Source organism: Belonocnema kinseyi, chromosome 4 (assembly GCF_010883055.1).
Source record: "Belonocnema kinseyi isolate 2016_QV_RU_SX_M_011 chromosome 4, B_treatae_v1, whole genome shotgun sequence".
In the NCBI taxonomy this organism is placed as follows: Eukaryota; Metazoa; Arthropoda; class Insecta; order Hymenoptera; family Cynipidae; genus Belonocnema; species Belonocnema kinseyi.
In genome coordinates this window covers 50,984,996-51,003,830 of record NC_046660.1, presented here as the reverse complement: position 1 = coordinate 51,003,830, position 18,835 = coordinate 50,984,996, and the positions used below count along the sequence as shown (strand labels likewise).

Below are 18,835 nucleotides of genomic sequence, written 5' to 3'. Positions count from 1 at the left end.
TTTTAAGGTATTTGAAAGTATTCCTATATTTGTTTACAGATTTAAATAATTTAAAGAGATTTCAAAACATTTTAAATGATTTGAAATATTTTCGGGTATATTGAAATATTCCTAATTTTTTTCCAGATTTGAATATTTTAAAGGGGTATTAAAACAATTTTCAATTTTTTCCAACGATTTGAAATATTTTCGGATATTTTAAAGGATTCCTAAAAATTTTCAATAGATTTCTCTAGTTTCAAAGTATTTTAGGACTTTCTAAAACTTCCAGGAAATTTTTAAGAGATTTAAAAAGTTTCAATGGATTTCAAAAGATTTGAAATATTTTAGGGCATTTAAAAATATTCCTAAATTGTTTTACGAATTTGAAGAAGTTGAAGGGATTTCAAACCATTTTAAATGATTTGACGTATTTTCGTGTATATTAAAATTTAAAATATTTCTGCATTTTTTCCAGATTTAAATATGTTAAAGAGATTTTAAAACACTTTAAATTATTAGAAATATTTTCGGGTATATTAAAATATTCCAAATTTTTCTCCAGATTTGAGTATTTTGAAGGGATTTAAAAACATTTTGAACGATTTGAAATATTTTCGGATATATTAAAAGATTCCGAAAAACCTACAATAAATTAAAAAAGTTTTAAGGGTTTTTAGGACATTTTTAAAACTTCCAGGGAATTTCCAAGGGCTGTAAAAAGTTTCAAGGGATCTCAAGAGATTTCAAAGTATTTTACATATTTTCGTTGATTTAAAAATATTCTAAAGAATTGTCTATAGGTTTTTATAGCTTAGATTTATTTCAAAATATTTGAGGGTATTTTTAATGCATCAAAGGCATTTTCACAAGGTTTAGAAACTTTCCAGAGATTTCAAAAGATCTAAAATCATTTGAAATATTTTAAAAGATTAATTTTATTTTATTTTAATTTTCTTAATTTTAATCAATTAATTTTTTAATTTTTTAAATTTAATTATTTAATTTATTCCAAGCAATTTTTAATAAATTTCAGTAATTGAATTGGATTTTAAAGGATTTTAAATATTTAAGGGTATTTTACAAGATTACAACTCATTTTAAAGAGCTTTACAAACTTTTAAGGGTTATTTAAATATTTTAAAAGATATGAAATATTTTTGGGAGTTTTAACAGGTTCAAAGAAATTATTAATTTATTTCAATAATTTGAAGAGATTTCCAAAGTGTTAAAAATATTTTTATGTATTTTAAAAGATTACAAGGCGTTTTAAAGGCTTAGAAAATGTCAATGGATTCCCAAAGATTATAAGGGATTCGAAAAAACTTGTATGCGGTTATAAAGAATTTTCTAGAATTTTGGCAGATACAGAAAGATTTTGTAGGACCTGTAAATTTGTCAGAATTTGAGGAAATTTTAGATTTCGATGGATTTTATAGTGTTCTAACGAGTTTAAAATCAATTATTTATATGTAGTCAGGGATTTTTTAGTGTTTCAAAGATTTGAAGAGATTTTCAAATCTTTGTTGCACTTTATTTGGAATTTAATTTTCGGATTTTTAAAGTTATTCGGATTTTTCGGATCAAGTAAGCACCCTGAAAATAATAAATTAAAAATGTATTAATTTAATTTTATTCCATTTATAAAACATTCTAAAATAAAAATTTTACAAAATTAGAATTTTGACCTTTAAATATGTAATTTGGTCTTTAAAAATGGAAAATTAAGGAGAGAAAATGATGAAAAAGTAAGTGAATTTCAAAATTGATGTTTTGCGTCCATCCTCTTGTATATATGATAGAGAACATACAATATTTGAATTTTTGAATATATCTCTTATCTCTTATATAAACACTTACATAACTGATTTAAACATTATTGGACCGAATTAGAGAAAAGGACCCTTCTTTCAATATAAAACGATTTAATATTTATGGCTTTAACATTTTATCTACTTTTTAATCCGAAAATTTTAATTCCAGTCACATTTTATAAAAATTCAATGATTTTAAAAATCAAAATATTTTTTACAATTTAAAAACGAATAATATGTAATACAATTTTAGGCACCGCCTCCTCCCTCGATTCAGGAATTCAGCATACGTGTGCCGAAGTAAGTAAATCTTCTGAACCAATTTGACTATTAAATAAGAAACTACAAATTCCACTGAACCCCATTTGATTTTACAATCCATTAGAAAATGTGTAATATATGATACAAATTTAAGAAATTAATTTCAGAATAAATTAAAATTACTCCTCTTTAACGAACTTTCAAATTTAATACCAAATTCTTGAAAATTTAAAAAAAAAAACAAGAAAATTAACGATAAAGTTTGGTCAACACACAATAAATTCTCCATGATTTTTTTTAAACTTAAATACCTGTAAATCTTAAAATTTTTATGAGAACATAATTTTCAACTTTTCTACAATGATTAAACTTTAAATGTTTACAATATTTAAATGAGAGTGATTTTTTTTTACATTAATTGCAGTTTTTATTGAAAAATATATCCTATCACTTTAATTAATGTTACTTGATACTTTATCATTTCTATAATTTCAATTTAAAATGTGTAGTTTTGAGCACGCAATTGTAAAACAGTCCAATTCTCGAAATTGTTGATCATATTGAAAGCCATAATCGTCAGTTTTAAATTTAATAATTTTAGTTTTATACATCTATATTTTTTTGTTTCAATTTTACCGTACATAAATTGTCTGTTATTTTATTTATTCGAAATCGTAGAATATGAAGTTAAAAAACTTGATCGTTTAAATTAAATGTTAATTAAATTAAATTAATTAAATATTGAATTGAATTCTTCCAGAATGAGTTTAAAAAAAAATTAAGAAAATAGTGTGTCAAATTCAAGCTACAAAAGTAAGATTTTAGAAATAGGCATTGAAAATTGATTTTTTTAAATTTGAAAATATCCCATAACATTGAACATTGCAAACACGAAAAAAAAATCGAATTGAAAGGCTTGAAATTGTGGAACTTCAGAAATTGGAATCATAGCGATCTTGTTTTATATTTTTTCTTTTATTTATAATATAATGTCAAGTCATATCTTGAAATTTTCCGATTTACAGGTGGAGATTTTGAAGAATAAATAATTTAATTTGAAAAATATTTGATCAGACGATTTCAAGGATAAATAATTATTTTCAATGGAGTATTTATTAAAAATTAAACAATTTGAAATTAAAAAGTTAAAGTTTTAAGATTATTAATCTGTAAATAATTTCTTAATCTTTTATAATGCTTAAGCATTTAATAAAATACAACAGTATCATAATGATTTACGGCAATTTTAAAATGAAAATTAAAAGCAATCAAATATTTAAACATTTTAAACGATGTTTAAAAATTTAACTATAAGATTTCAGAAAGATTTAAATAGATTTTCAAAGATTTTATAATGATTTCGAATATCGTACAAAGTTTTCAAAAGATTACACAAAAGGCTTGTGTGCAATTTTTCTCTACGATTTTAACGATTTTAAAAATTCTACAATAGATTTGAAGGGTTTCAAGAGCTTTTAGAAGTTTTCGAAAGATTAAAAAAATTTTCAAACTATTTCAAATGGTTTTACAAATATTTCAAAAATATTTTAAGTATTTTATGGACTTTACAACAATTTAGAATTATTTCAAAAGATTTCAAAGAGATTTCGCAAAGAAAATATTTTACGGGGATTCTAAAGATTACTCAAACATTTCAAAGATTTCAAGAATTTTAAAGATCTCTAAGGGTTTACAAAATTTCACAAAAATTTAAAAAGATTTTTAATCTTTTTAGAAGATTTAAAAGAATTTAAAAGATTTCAAATATTTGTAGATTTTAGAAAGATTTTACTGAGATATTTAATATATTTCAACGGATTTTATAAAGATTTCAATTATTTCATCGAGCTTTACAAACATTTTACAAAGATTTTAACATGTCTCCAAATACATTCCACAAAGATTTCGAAAATTTCCCAAAATTTGCACAGATTGAAAAGTTTCACTAAAATTTCACAAAATTTCAAATTGTTTAAGAGAATTTTAAGGCTTTCAAATGTTTTAAAGGCTTAAAAAATCTAAAAAAATTTCACAATACTTCAAAAAGATTTCAAAAGATTTCAAATATTTCAACAAATTTTACAACGATTTCAAGTAGTTACAAAAGATTTCAAATATTTCAATGATTTGAAACTATTTAAATATATTTTTAAAAGTTTTCAAAGGATTCAATATAATTTATAGAGATTTCGCAAAAACTAAAAAGATTTCACGGCGATTCTAAAGATTACGGAAACACTTCAATGATTGCAGCGATTTGAACAATTTTCACAGATTTCACAAAAATTACATAAACATTCCAACGGATCTCAAAATGTTTCAAGGATTTCAAAGATCTTAAAAGATTTCCGAAAAATTTTACTTAAACATTTATTTGATTTCAACGCATTTCAAAAAGATTTCAATTATTTAACCAAGGTTCACAAGAATTTCACAAAGATTTAAAAATATTTCACAAAGATTCAAAAAGATTTCACGAATTTTCGAAGATTTCACAAAACTTTTACAGAGTTTTCAATAAAATTTCAAATATTTTACAAAGATTTTAAAACAATTCAGAAGATTTTAAAGATTTATAGATTTTCGAAAGATTTGACAAGATATTTAATAGATTTTAAACGATTTCATAAAGATTTCAATTATTTCTTCGAGCCTCGGAAAAATTTCCCAAAGATTTCAACAGATTCCAAAATATTTCACAAAGCTTTCGAAGATATCATAAAAATTTCACATATTTCAACAAATTTCACAAAGATTTTAAAACGTTTCAGAGAATTTTAAGGATTTCAAAGGTTTCAAAAGTCTAAAAGAAATGTCAAAATATTTCACAAACAATTTAAAAGGTTTCGCAAACATTTAAAAATGTTTACAAAGATTTCACAAAGAATTTAAAGATTTCACAAAAGTGTGTACACTATATTTAACAGATTTTTACAAATTAAAAAAAAATTTTAACGATTTCAAAAATTTACAAAAGATTAAAAATATTTCAACCTTTTAAAACTGTTTCAAAATATCGTAGAACGATTTCAAATATTTAAAAAATTTGGATGATTTCAAAAGATTTCAATTGTTTCAAACGATTTAAAATGATCTCACGAAGATATAAAACATTTTAAGGATTTTACCAAAATTTACAAATATTTCCAAAGAATTCACAAAGCTTTCGAAGATTTCACTAAAATTTCAAACTTTGCACAAAGGATTAAAGCATACACGGCAGCAAATTTTATTTTAAGACTGGACCCATCAGTGGGATTTGAGTCACAATTTGAAAAATATCTCTGAATTTTAAAATAATCTTGAAATTAGCGTGTTTAATATTTCTATGTAAGTCAATAATTTCCAAATAATTTATAATAATCGAGCATTTAATAAAGCGCAATAGTACAGATGATTATTGATGTTCAATTTTAAAATCTACTTTGCCTATTGTTTTATTTCCAAAATAGCTTTTTGATTTCTGATAAATTAAATTATTAATTGCATCAAAATTTGTCAGTAAGTCTTTATTTACAATAATTTACAAGTTCATTAATAAATTTGATGGAAATGGTATATTATAAATCCCATGCGAAGAATTATGTTCGAAAAAAATTAAGAATTTGTTTAAGTTTCTGTTTTCATACAAAAAAAGTTGGCTAATAAAAAAAATACAATGGCTTATTTTTGAATATTTTTAGTAAATGGCTATTGCATTATTTTATGTACAATAAAGGAAATCGTGATAAACAATTTTATTTTTAAAATTTTCAATAAATTTTGTTTAATAATTAAAATATTTAAATTAAGCATTTGAACTCCTCGAAAACCTGGAAAAGACATCATTCCTATGCTTTTATTCTGGTTTTTAAATTTGAATAGACACATTTACCAGAGTATCATCCAAATTTAATCGTTAGATTTTTTGTTTATTTTCCAAGAGTTTTTTAGATACATGATAATCAATTTTGTATTAAATTCATGATATAGAAACACTAAGAAAAAGCACAACGTGATGCGATTCAATGCAACTATGAACATCGATTTCACAAAATGGTCTCAAGTAAAATTAGAGCGTGAAAACAACATGAAGGAATACAAAGGACTCGATGAAGAGATGCCGAAATTCGGTGCGGGTTCAGAATTCGGTCGCGATGCGAGAGAAGAAGCCCGTAAAAAGAAATTCGGCATCGTCAGCAGAAAGTACAAACCAGACGATCAACCCTGGATCCTGAAATGCGGAGGAAAGACCGGAAAAAAATTCAAGGGAGTGCGAGAGGGTGGAGTTGGCGAAAATGCTTCTTATTATATTTTCACACACGCTCAGGACGGAGCCATTGAAGCATTTCCCTTACACGAGTGGTGGGTGTCTTCAAAATCAACACCAGGAGTTCTATTTTAAAAGTTTGATTTTTTATTTTTAAATGTGAAAAATCTGGTATTATTTTCAGGTATAATTTTCAGCCTATTCAGAGGTACAAGTCTCTGAGCGCCGAAGAGGCAGAAATAGAATTTAGTCGTAGGAACACTGTAGTTAATTTTTTTAATTTGATGACGAGAAGAAGACTGAGAAATGATGAAGATGGTGCCGAAGATGAGGATTTGGCGGATGGTGGGAAAGGCAAGAAAAACAAAAAGAAGGAAAAGGATTTGAAGATATCAGAAATGGATGAGTGGATGGATACCGATGATGAGTCTTCCGAAAGTGATGAAGAGGGTGAGAAAAAGAAATCTGATGACGAGGAGCAAAAGAAAAAGAAGAAAAAAGGTATTTTTTTTAACTGATTTTTTCCTTAGCTATCGTACTTAAATAACGTAAATTTTTTGCTAGTTTTTGCTAGTAGAATTAGGCAGGGTGTCTGAGAATTTCACTTTCAAAATGCCCTGATTTTTCCTTGACTAATTTTTCATTTTTCTTGATAAATGGAATAAAAAAGTATTTCAGATACAAATTAAAAGTTTTCAAATTTATTAATTTATTTTAAACGAAAAAATGTATTTTCTGTTATAAAAGATGGATTTTTAACAATCTACAAAGATAAATTCTCAGCAAAAATGTGTCATAGTTTATATTTCAATCAAAAGAAAGAAAAAGAAATTTATGAAAAAAAAATAATAATTTTAAAACCAAAAAAAAAAACGAATTTTTACCAGATAAAGATTTTTAATTGGAGAAAGAAATCAAAGTTTATCTAAATTGTTGAACCTTCAAGCCAAAAGACGAATTTTCTATACAATAATTGAATTTTCAAACCAAAATATGACTTTTCAGCAAAAACTGAGTTTTTAACGAAACTCTTCCATTTTTACCCAACAACCATGAAATTTCAAACCAAGAAAATGATTTTTTTACTAAAAAAAGGAGAATTTTCAACTAAAAAAGATCAATTTAAAAAAATGGGAAAGTTACATTTTCTTTTAAAAAATTAATTTTAAACCAAAAACAGACTTTTCAATTAAACAGTTAAAATAGTTATAATTTCAACCAAAGAGATGAATTTCAACTAAAAATATAAATCTTTAAAAAAATGATTAGTTAACAAAGTAATTTAACTAAATTTTTCGAATAAAATAGTAGTTGAATGCTCAAGCAAAGAAGATTAATTTTTAACCAAAAAGTTTCATTTTCATAAAGAAAAAAATGAAAATTTCTACTAAAACGGATGAGTTTTTGAATCAAAAAGATAAATTTCCAGAAAAATAGTTAGATTATCTGTTTAAAAAGATTTCAATTGACTTTACTCGATCAAATTACAAATTATGTTATTTCGTAAAAATAAGTTTCCAGGAAAAAGATTGAATTTTCAATAAAAAAAAGACGAATTTTGCACCAAAAAGGATGATTCTTTAACAAAATAGTTTAACTCTCTGCCAAATTAGTTGAATTTTTATCCAAGAAAGATGAAATGTGAACTAAAACAGATGAATTTTTAATAAAAATATATGAGATTTTTCAACACCAAAATATAAATTTTTAACAAAAAAGTATGAATTTTTAACAAACATTCCCTGATTTATCTTTGGCTGATGTTTATTTTCGTTGAACATTAATATTCAAATACCAGCAGTTTAACCTTGTAATATTTTTAACATAGAATTTTTTATAAATGGAATAAAAAAGCATTTCAGATACAAATTAAAAATTTATTAATTTATTTTGAACAAAAAATGTCTTTTCTACCATAAAAGATGAATTTTTAACAAAATACATGAATTTTCAACAAAATAATTGAATTTTGAACATAATAGTTAAGTTTTTAACCTAAAAAGATAAATTCTCAGCAAAAATGTGTCATAGTTTATATTTTCATCAGAAAAGATCAAATGTATGCAAAAAACAAAAATTTGAACCAAAAACGAATTTTTAACAGATAAAGATTTTTCATTCAAGAAAGAAATAAAATTTTATATAATTTGTTGAACCTTTAAGCCAAAAGACGAATTTTCTACACAATAATTGAGTTTTCAAACTAAAATATGACTTTTCAGCAAAAAATGAATTTTTCACGAAACTTTTGCATTTTTACCCAACAAGCATGAAATTTCAAACCAAGTTAATTATTTTTTTTTACTAAAAAAGGAGAATTTTCTACTAAAACAGAACAATTCAAAAAACTGGAAAAGTTACATTTTTAGTTAAAAAATTAATTTTAAAGAGATGAATTTTCAACTAAAAATATAAATCTTAAAAAAATGATTAATTAACAAAGTGATTTAACCAAATCTTTCGAACAAAATAGTTGAATACTCAAGCAAAGAAGAAGAATTTTTAACCAAAAATTTGCATTTCCATAAAGAAAAAAAATGGGAATTTCTACTAAAACAAATGAATTTTTAAATCCAATATATAAATTTCCAAGAAAATAATTGGTTTTTCTGTTAAAGAAGATTTAAGTTGCCTTTTCACGATAAAATTATTATATTATTTCGTAAAAATAAGTTTCTACGAAAAAATTGGATTTTCAGTCCAACAAGACGAATTTTTCACCAAAAAGGATGATTTTTCAACAAAATAGTTGATTTCTCTGCCAAATTAGTTGCATTTTCAAGCAAGAAAGATGAAGTTTGTACTAAAAAAGATGATTTTTTAATAAAAAATAACATTTTTTTACAGTCTGAGATTTTTCAACACCAAAATATAAATTTTCAAACAAAAAAGTATGAATTTTTAACCAAAATTCCCTGATTTTTCGTTGGTTACTGTTCATTTTCGCTGATCATTAATATTCAAATACCAGCATTTCAATATTGTAAATATTTTTAACATAGAATCTTTTATAAACGAAATAAAAAAGTATTTCAGGTACAAATTAAAAATGTATTAATTTATTTTAAACAAAAAATGTCTTTTCTACTATAAAAGATGGATTTTTAAGAAAATACATGAATTTTCAACAAATTAATTAAATGTTAAACATAATAGTCGAGTTTTCAACCTAAAAAGATAAATTCTCAGTGAAAAAGTGTCATGGTTTATATTTTAATAAAAAAAGATCAGATTTATGGAAAAAAAGAATTTTTTAAACCAAAAAGACGAATTTTTAACAGATGAAGATTTTTCTTTCACGAAAGAAATAAAAGTTCATCTAAATTGTTTAACCTTTAAGCCAAAATACGACTTTTCTATACAATAATTGAATTTTCAAACCAAAAACTGACTTCAATTAAAAATGAGTTTTTAACGAAACTCTTGCATTTTTACCCAACAAGCTTAAAATTTCAAACCAAGTAAATGATTTTTTTTTATTAAAAAAAGGATATTTTTCAACTAAAAAAGATCAATTTTAAAAAATTGAAAAGTTACATTTTCAGTTAAAAAATTAATTTTAAACCAAAAGAAGGCTTTTCGACTAAACAGTTAAAATAGTTATAATTTCAACTAAAGAAATGAATTTTTCAACTAAAAATATAGTTTTGAAAATGATAAATTAAAAAAAGTTGAATTTTCTGTTAAAGAAGATTTCAGTTGACTTTCCACTATAAAATTATTATATTGTATCGTAAAAATAAGTTTCTACAAAAAGATTTGAATTTTCAATTCAAAAAGGCGGATTCACTAGCAAATAGTTGCAGTTTTATCCAAAAAAGATTAAATTTGTCTTAAAACAGATGAATTTCATTAAAAAAAAAAGAGTTGAATCTTCATCCAAAAAAAATTCCAGTTAACTTTTCAAGATCAAATTGTACACGTTTTAACAAAAAATAAAATTAGACGAAAAAAATTGAATATTCAATTCAAAAAGACCAATTTTTCACCAAAAAAGATGATTCTTTAACAAAATAGTTTAATTCTCTACCAAATTAGTTGCATTTTTATCCAACAAAGATGAAATTTGTGGCAAAACAGGTGAATTTTTAATAGAAAGTGATCTTTTTTTTTTTTAAATCGAAGTTTCATTCAGAACAGATTTCATTAAATTTTTCAACACCAAAATATAAATTTTCAAGCAAACAGTATATGACTTTTTAACAAAATAGTTTAATCTTCAACTAAACAGTTACATTTTTATCAAAGAAATGTCATTTTTGCTAAAGCAGATGAATTTTAAAATAAATTGGCTAACTTTCAAAAAAGAGGTTGAATTTTCAATAGGACAGTTGCATTTTTATTCAAGAAAGATAAAATTTTTACTAAAACAGATGAATTAAAAAAAATTTTTTTTAAATAGTTATATTTTTATCCAAAGAAGATTCCAGTTCACTTTCCCACACTAAAATCAGAATTGTAAACAATAAGTTGCATCTTTGTCCTAGTAAAATGAAAATTCTACACGTTCTCTTGTATAAAATAATCCTATAGTTGAAAGTTGGTTGGCGTTTACCATAGAGTAATAGAAAAGTGAAACAGGCACGTTCGAGCTCGCGTTCGAGGTATCTGTTTACATTATTATATGTAAACATTTCTAGCGATTAAGTTGAAGCGATCGTGCCGAATTCGAGTGGAGCTCATTTAGGGCTTTTAGCATTTATTTAATCTTCAAACAGGGTAATTATTAAAACAATTTTCATAATTGGATCTTTTTAAAGAATAAGTTTAATTCATTATGTTGCGTTGTAAATTTTGTAGTAAAATAATAATAATAATAATAATAATAAAAGCCGGAATGTTTAATGTAAGTGGATATTTAATTAAGTAACGATTCTGGGTTGGAATTATACAGTGAATATTCACGCAAGTATCTCAAGTAGGTCATTCGCATTCATCGAGCTGAGAAAGACTGAAGACTCCGGTCCTCGCCTTCTTGGGACCACCAGCCTAGATACGTCATTGTTTAGGCTAACTCCTGGTGCCAAGTGATAAGCCTCCATCAATTTATAAGAACTATTAATTATTTAAACAATTTTTAACTAGAAATTATGAGTTTAACTATTTTCAACGAGAGAATTTGTTCACAGAGTCAACTCACCCTTTTCTATGTTGCTTGACAAAAGAACTGATGACTATTTTAACAATATTATTTAAAAAATGTAGAGTTTGGCCTTTTTTCTACAAGTCAATTTGTTTACGAAGTCGACTAAGAATGTGTATCCGGTGACTCTTTTCTATATTGCTTCGCAAATTTACCAAAACTATTAATTATTTTAAAAAATTTTATTTAAAAATTAAGAGTTTAACTTTTTTCTACGAGAGAATTTGTTCACGGAGTCAACTAACCCTTTTCTATGTTGCTTTAAAAAAGAACTGATAATTATTTAAACAATTTTATTTAAAAAATTAAGTGTTTGCCCTTTTTTCTACGAGTGAATTTGTTCACGGAGTCAAATCACTCTTTTCTATGTTGCTTTGTAAATTTAAAAGAACTAATAATTATTTATACAATTTCGATCAAAAAACTAAAATTGACTTTTTTCTACGATTTCTGCAAGTAAATGTGTTTATGGAGACAACTAAGAATGTTTATTGGATGACGTTTTTCCATATTATTGTGCAAATTTACTAGAACTATTAATTATTTAAATAATTTTAATTTAAAAATTAAAATTTTGGCCTTTATCCAGCGAATCAATTTGTTTTCAAAGTAATCTAAGAATATCTACCAGATGACTTTTCTAGGTTGCTTTGTAAATTTACAAGAACTATTAATTTTTTAAACAATTTTAATAACAAGATTGAGAGTTATTGAAATTTTTTCTACAAGTAAATTTGTTTACGGAGTTAACTAAGAACTTCTAATTTATATTCTTTTGTTTTTGCTTTGCAAATTTACACACTATTACTTATTTAAACAATTTTACTTAAAAAATGTAAAGTTTGGACTTTATCCTACGAATCAATTCGTTTTTGAAATCAACTAAGAGTGTCTATCCGATGACTCTTTTCTAAGTTCCTTTGTAAATTTACAAGAACTGTTAATTATTTGAACAATTTTATTTACAAAATTAAGAGTTTGCCCTTTTTTCTACAAGTCAATTTGTTTACGGAATTAACTAACAATGTTTATTTTTTATGCTTTTGCTTTTTTATTCTTTTGTTTTTGCTTTGCAAATTTACAAACACTATTAATTATTAAAACAAGTTTACTTAAAAAAATCAAAGTTTGAACTTTATTCTACGAATCAATTTTTTTTCGAACTAAACTAATAATGTCTATACAATGAATTTTTTCTATGTTGCTTTGTAACTTCACAAGACCTATTAATTATTTAAACAATTTTAATTTAAAAATTAAGAGTTTTCCCTTTTTCTACAAGTCAATTTGTTTACGGAGTCGACTAAGAATGTCTATCCGATTACTTTTTTCTATATTGCTTTGTAAATTTACGAGAACTTTTAATTATTTAAACAATTTTAATTTTAAAATTAAAAGTTTTGCCTTTTTCCTGCGAATATATTTGTTTTCGAAGTCTACTAAGAATATTTATCGGATTACTTTTTTCTATATTGCTTTGCAAATTTACAAGAACTTTTAATTATTTAAACAATTTTAATTAAAAAATTAAGAGTTTGTCTTTTTTTTACAAGTCAATTTGTTTTCGAAGTCAAATAAGAATTTCTATCCGATGACTTTTTTCTATATTGCTTTGCAAATTTACCAGAACTTTGAATTATTTAAACAATTTTAATATAAAAATTAAGGGTTTGGCCTTCATCCTACAAAACAATTTGTTTTCGAAGTCTACTAAGAATGTCTGTCCGATTACTTTTTTCTAGATTGCTTTGTAAATTTACAAGAATTAAATCTTTGGTTTGAATATAAACTAATAAATTTTTTGTTCTAAATTCATCCCTTTTGAATGAAGATTTAATTACTTGGTTGACAGTTGCTGTTTCGTTAAAAATTAATTTTTTGTTCTTAAAGATTCATAATTTTAATTGAAAATTCATCTCCTCAGTTGAAAACTGAGCTATTTTGTTGAAAATTCGTTTTTTCTTTGGCTGAAAATAAATTGTTTCACTGAAAATTTATCTATCGAGTTGCAACTTGAAATATTTTGTTGTAAATTTGGTTGTTTTTGTTGTTGTTGAAGAACAATTTTTTTACTGAAAATATAACAATGTAATATTTGGTTGAAAAATTAGCTTTATTTGGAAATTTTTACTTTTCTGGTAGAAATCAATCTTCTGGGCCAAAAATTATTTTTTTTGTTAGAACTTTAATAATTCTAGTTAAACATCTTATCATTTTAGTTTAAAATTCATGGTTTTAGTTTCAAATTCAACTATTTCAGTTAAAGATTGATCATTTTAGTCGATAATTCGTCGCATTAGTTGAAAATTAACTTTGTAACTGAAAATTTAACTATTCAATTGTTGCTTGACAATTTATCTTTTTAATTTAAAATTGATGTTTTCTTTAAAAATCGGCTTCTTTGATAAAAATGAATCTTCTATTCCATTTTTGATTAAAACTTGATCTTTTTTATTTTAAAATTCAACTTTTTGTTGAAAAATCACGTTTGTGGTAGAAAATTCATCTTTTTTGTTGAAAATAAGGCTACTTGGTTCAAAATTGAACTCTTTTTTTTAAAACTTATCTTTTTGTTTAAAATCCATGTATTCCAGATGAAGATTCATCATTTTAGTTGGAAATTCATTATTTTATTTGAAAATTGAACTATTTGTTTGGAAATTGCTTTAGAAGATAACTCTTTAACAAAATACTGGAATTTTTAATAAAATAATTGCATTTTTAACATAATAGTTGAATATTCAACCTAAGAAGACAAATTCTCAGCAAAAATGTGTCATAGTTTATATTCTATTAAAAAAAGAATGAAATTTATACAACAAAAGAAAAGAATTTTAAAACCAAAAAGATGAATTTCCAAAAAATAAAGATTTTTCACTCAAAACAAAAATAAAAGTTTATCTAAATTATTGAACCTTCAAACCGGAAGAAAATTGTTCTTTACAAAAATGCAATTTTAAAACCAAAAATATGACTGTTCAAAAAAAAATTAATTTCGATGAAACTGATTAATTTTTACGCAAGAAAAGGAAATTTCAAACTATACAATTATTTTTTACAAACAAAAAATGCGAATTTTCAACTAAAAAATATCAATCTTAAAAAGATGACAAAGTTACATTTTCTCTTAAAAAATGAATTTTAAACCTGACATAAGCCTTTAATAAAAAAATTTCACAATATAGTTTAACTTTGCCCCAAGTAGTTGAATTTTCAATTAAAAAAGATTAATCTGTATTAAGATAATTAAACTTTTAACCAACGAGATAACTTGTCAACTTAAACTATAAATCTTTATCATAAAAAGTGATTTCTTAACAAAGGATTCAACGAAATGTTTTAAACAAATTAGTTGAATTATTAAGCAAACAAGAACGATATTTTCAAAAAATAGTTCCATTTTCTCTTGAAAAAGATTTTAGTCGAGTATTCACGATCAACCTATGATTTTTTTAACAAGAAATAATTTTTTACCAAAAAACTTGAAGTTTCAATCCAAAAAGACGAATTTTCAACCAAAAAGGATGACTTTTTAACGAAATTGTTGAATTCTCTAGCAAGTAGATGCATTTTTATCAAAAAATATGAAATTTATCTTAAAGCAGAAGAAGTTTTTATTACAATAAAAGTCGAGATTTTATCCAAAAAAGATTCCAATTAACTTAGTAACATTAAAAATTCAATTTTTTTAACAAAAAAATAAGTTTCTACGAAAAAATTGAATTTTCAATCCAAAAAGACGAATTTTTTTAAACCAAAAAGGATGAATTTTTAACAAAATAGTTAAATTCTGTACCAAATTGTTGCATTTTTATCCAAAAAAGATCAATTTTGTACTAAAACAGATGAATTTGTAATATAAAACAATTTTTTTTATATGTGGAACTTTCATCCAGAAAATATTTCAGTTTATTTTTTATCAACAAAATATAAATTTTAAACAAAAAGTAAATTTTCCACGAAATAGTTAAGTTTTCAAGAAAATAGTATAAAAGCTTAATTTCTAACCAAACATTTGAATTTTTATCCAAAAAAGATTTAATTTCTGCTAAAGCAGGTAAACTTTAAAATAAAAAAGACAAACTTTCAAAAAAAGAGTTAAATTTTCAACCGAAAAGTTAACGAAAAAATGCAATTTTTTTATTAATTAAAATAAATTCTGAGACTCATAAATTTTCAGAGAATTTGTTTCTCGGTTATATTCCCGGTATTATTCTCATTCTCGTTACCGTTCTCAAAGTGAAATAACTGGCTCAGAACTCTTAAGTGCCAACATTATTTTACATAAATGTCAGGGTGGCCGCTGGACCAGAAAAACCGGGAATTTTTTGAGACCTGGAAAAACCGGGAATTGACAGTGATTTTTTTTTGACCGGGAATTTTACAAATTTGTAGAAGTTTTAAAATAATAATTTTTTTACTTTAAAAATTTTCCATTTAAAAATTTTATTTCTAAGCTTATATTTTTAATTTAAAGAATTTTTAAATGCTTTCTTAAAGACTTGAACATATAAATAATAAAAGCCTTTGATGTTGAAAAATTTTGGATAAAAAACATTTTTCTTTAATAAATAAATACGTTTTTTTTAATTTATCTGTACTTTAAGTAATAAAAAGTGAACAAAAACGATTTAATGACAAAGCGATTTTAAATTAGTTTAAAATTTAAGTATTTAGATTTTAACGTTAAAATTTAAACGGTTTCAATTTTTAAGTCTTAGTCATTACACAAATGTGAACGTGTGACTGAAAGTTTGTCAACTATTTTCAACTTAAAAATAACTTCATAATAATATATTCTTAATTAAAGGATTTTATTAAATGAAAAATATTGTTTCAGTCTGAAATATTCTATTTTTAACCCATTCAATTTGAAATTTTTAATTAAAAAAAGATTAATTATTGAATATTTAGCAATATTTGAATTTTTATTTATGACAAGTAAACTGAAACCAAATATTTAAAAGTAAAGAATCTTTAACTGAATTGTTTGACATAGAAAGCCTGGAATCGTTAAAATTTCGAAGAGCCTTTAAACTTTGAACACTGCAGTTTTAATTGTTGTATTTGAAAAATGCTTAATTTGTAAGTGTATTTTTAAATTTTAATACATAATTTAGAAAAAAACATTTGTAGAAAAATTTGAGTAATTTTAAGAGATATTTAGGAGTTTTAAAAAGATTACAAATTATAATGCAAATTTCACAAAGTTTTCTTAAAATCTTCTAGAATCTTTTTTGAAAATTTTGTTTAAATCTTTGAAAAACTTTTTAAATATACTCTTAAAATAATTTCTCAAAATGAAAAGTTATTTTTTATTTTCCTAGGAATCTTAAGAAAATGTTTTTATTTTTGTGAAGCCTTTCACAATTCTTGAAAATAATCTAATTTTTTCTGTTTAAAATCTGCGAAAATCTACATTTTGTTTTATCTTAGGCTATCATTTCAAGTTTTAAATTAAGTTTGATTCTTTTCAAAACTTCTACATATCTCTTAAAATTACTCAAATTTCGCTTACAAATAATAAATGTTCAATTGTTTTTTATACATCCGAATTGTAAAGATATTTTCTGAAATTTGCAGGAGTTTCTGAAAATTGTAAAAAAAATTTAATTAATTTTGACAAATATTTAGAAGTTCTGAAAAAGTTTCCAAAATAATTTTAAATTAAAATTTTTTTCAATTTTTCAATATTTGATGCTTCTAGCTTAAAATTCCTTAAAATTATATAATTTTGAAAATTTGAAAGTGCATTGATTGATTTTTTAATTTAGAGCTTTGAAAATGATAACGTGGATTTATATATTTTTATGTTGAAAAATGTTATTACCTTTAATTTTATACGCGTAAATTATTGAGTACGTAAATGCAACATATTTTAATAAAAAACTTTTAAATTTAAATTTAAAAAGTTTAAAATTTAACAGTTCCACTTTAAGACCTTTCATTTCCACCTCACTTTTTATTACCTCAAGTGGAATTTTTTTAGCTTTAGTGTTCTATTTTTTTTAATTTCATTGACCGTGAAAAACGTTTGTGAACCGGGAAAAAACCGGGAATTTATTTCGTCGATTAAAACGGCCACCCTGAAATATGCACTAAATTTTATGTATTTTAATATATCGTTCTAAAATATTTAATAATATCCTGAATATTAATTAAATTCCTAGAAACTAAAAAGAACATTATTTGTAATAAACTCGCTAAAAATTATATCTGGAAAAAAACCTGGAAGTGTCAGAGAATTTTTTCCAGTATTTGAGTAGACACCCTGTATAAGCAACAAAAAATGAATTTTAAACAGAAGATTAATGGTCTACGAAATTAACTGAAGTTTTTACCCAAGAAGACGCATTACAAAAAAAAAAAACAGTTGAATTTGCAACCAGAAAGGATGTTTTTTATGAAAATGTGCATGAGTGAAGCACCCCCTCCTATTTATGTATTTACTAATCTACGAAATTAAATTCAGCCGCGGCTAATCTGAAGAAGAAGAAGAAAAAGATCGATTCCGACGAGGATCATGCCTTCGAAGAAAGTGACGACGGAGACGAGGAGGGAAGAGAATGCGACTACATTTCCGATTCTTCAGAATCCGGATCTGATTTGGAGAAACAGAAAGAAATCAAGGCAGTCGACGAAGAAGATGCCATGAGGAAATTGTTGGCGTCTGATGAGGATGATGATGAGGACGAGAATGAAAAGAAGGACGATGAAGACAAAAATGAGGATGAGGAAAATGGAGAAAAAGACGAGAAGGCAAAAAAGAAGGTGAACAAGATCTTATTTCAAATGATTTTGTTTATTTAAAAACTGTTAACAAAAATTTATATTTTTTAGACTGCATATTAATGGTTATTGCTAATGCATCTTGTTTTTAACAATTATAATTTATTAAATTCATTAAATTATTACTTTAAATTAGAATTATTAACGAAAATTACAAATCATCCGTGTCAAAATTTTTTAATTGTGAATAATTTTATATTATTATTATTAATATTATAGTTTTTGCAGGCAAACATAATCATCTTGAGGTTTGTTTACGAAATTTATTTATAAAATTTATTAATAATAGTTTACAACAATGTAGAATTTAATGCCAAAAAGTTTGGCACCTCGTTGGATATTTATTTTAATAACAATTAATTTAAAAAAGTAATTTAATCAAAATAGTTGAACTTTCAAACAAAAAAGATTAATTGTATACCAAAGGAGATGAATTTTAAACGACATAGTTCAGATTCCAAGCCAAGTAGTTTGAGTTTCAAGCAAAAAAAAAGGAGTTTTGAACCAACTATTTGAAATTTCAACCTTCAAACAAGAATTTTCAAAACAGTTACGATTTCAAACACCAAATAGTTGAATTTTCGAGCCAAAAATATCAAT

At 24.0% G+C, this 18,835-nt stretch overlaps 1 protein-coding gene across 1 annotated transcript in view; it reads left to right on the top strand.

Annotated features, from left to right (window-relative positions):
* The window catches only part of LOC117170568 (general transcription factor IIF subunit 1), a 33,789-nt gene that overhangs the window by 1,820 nt on the left and 13,134 nt on the right, over positions 1-18,835 (top strand). Inside the window, exons 2-5 of the mRNA XM_033357404.1 lie at positions 2,047-2,093; positions 6,027-6,398; positions 6,488-6,804; positions 17,919-18,217. Coding sequence (XP_033213295.1) covers positions 2,047-2,093; positions 6,027-6,398; positions 6,488-6,804; positions 17,919-18,217 — 1,035 coding nt within the window. The remainder of the gene's footprint in view (positions 1-2,046; positions 2,094-6,026; positions 6,399-6,487; positions 6,805-17,918; positions 18,218-18,835) is intronic.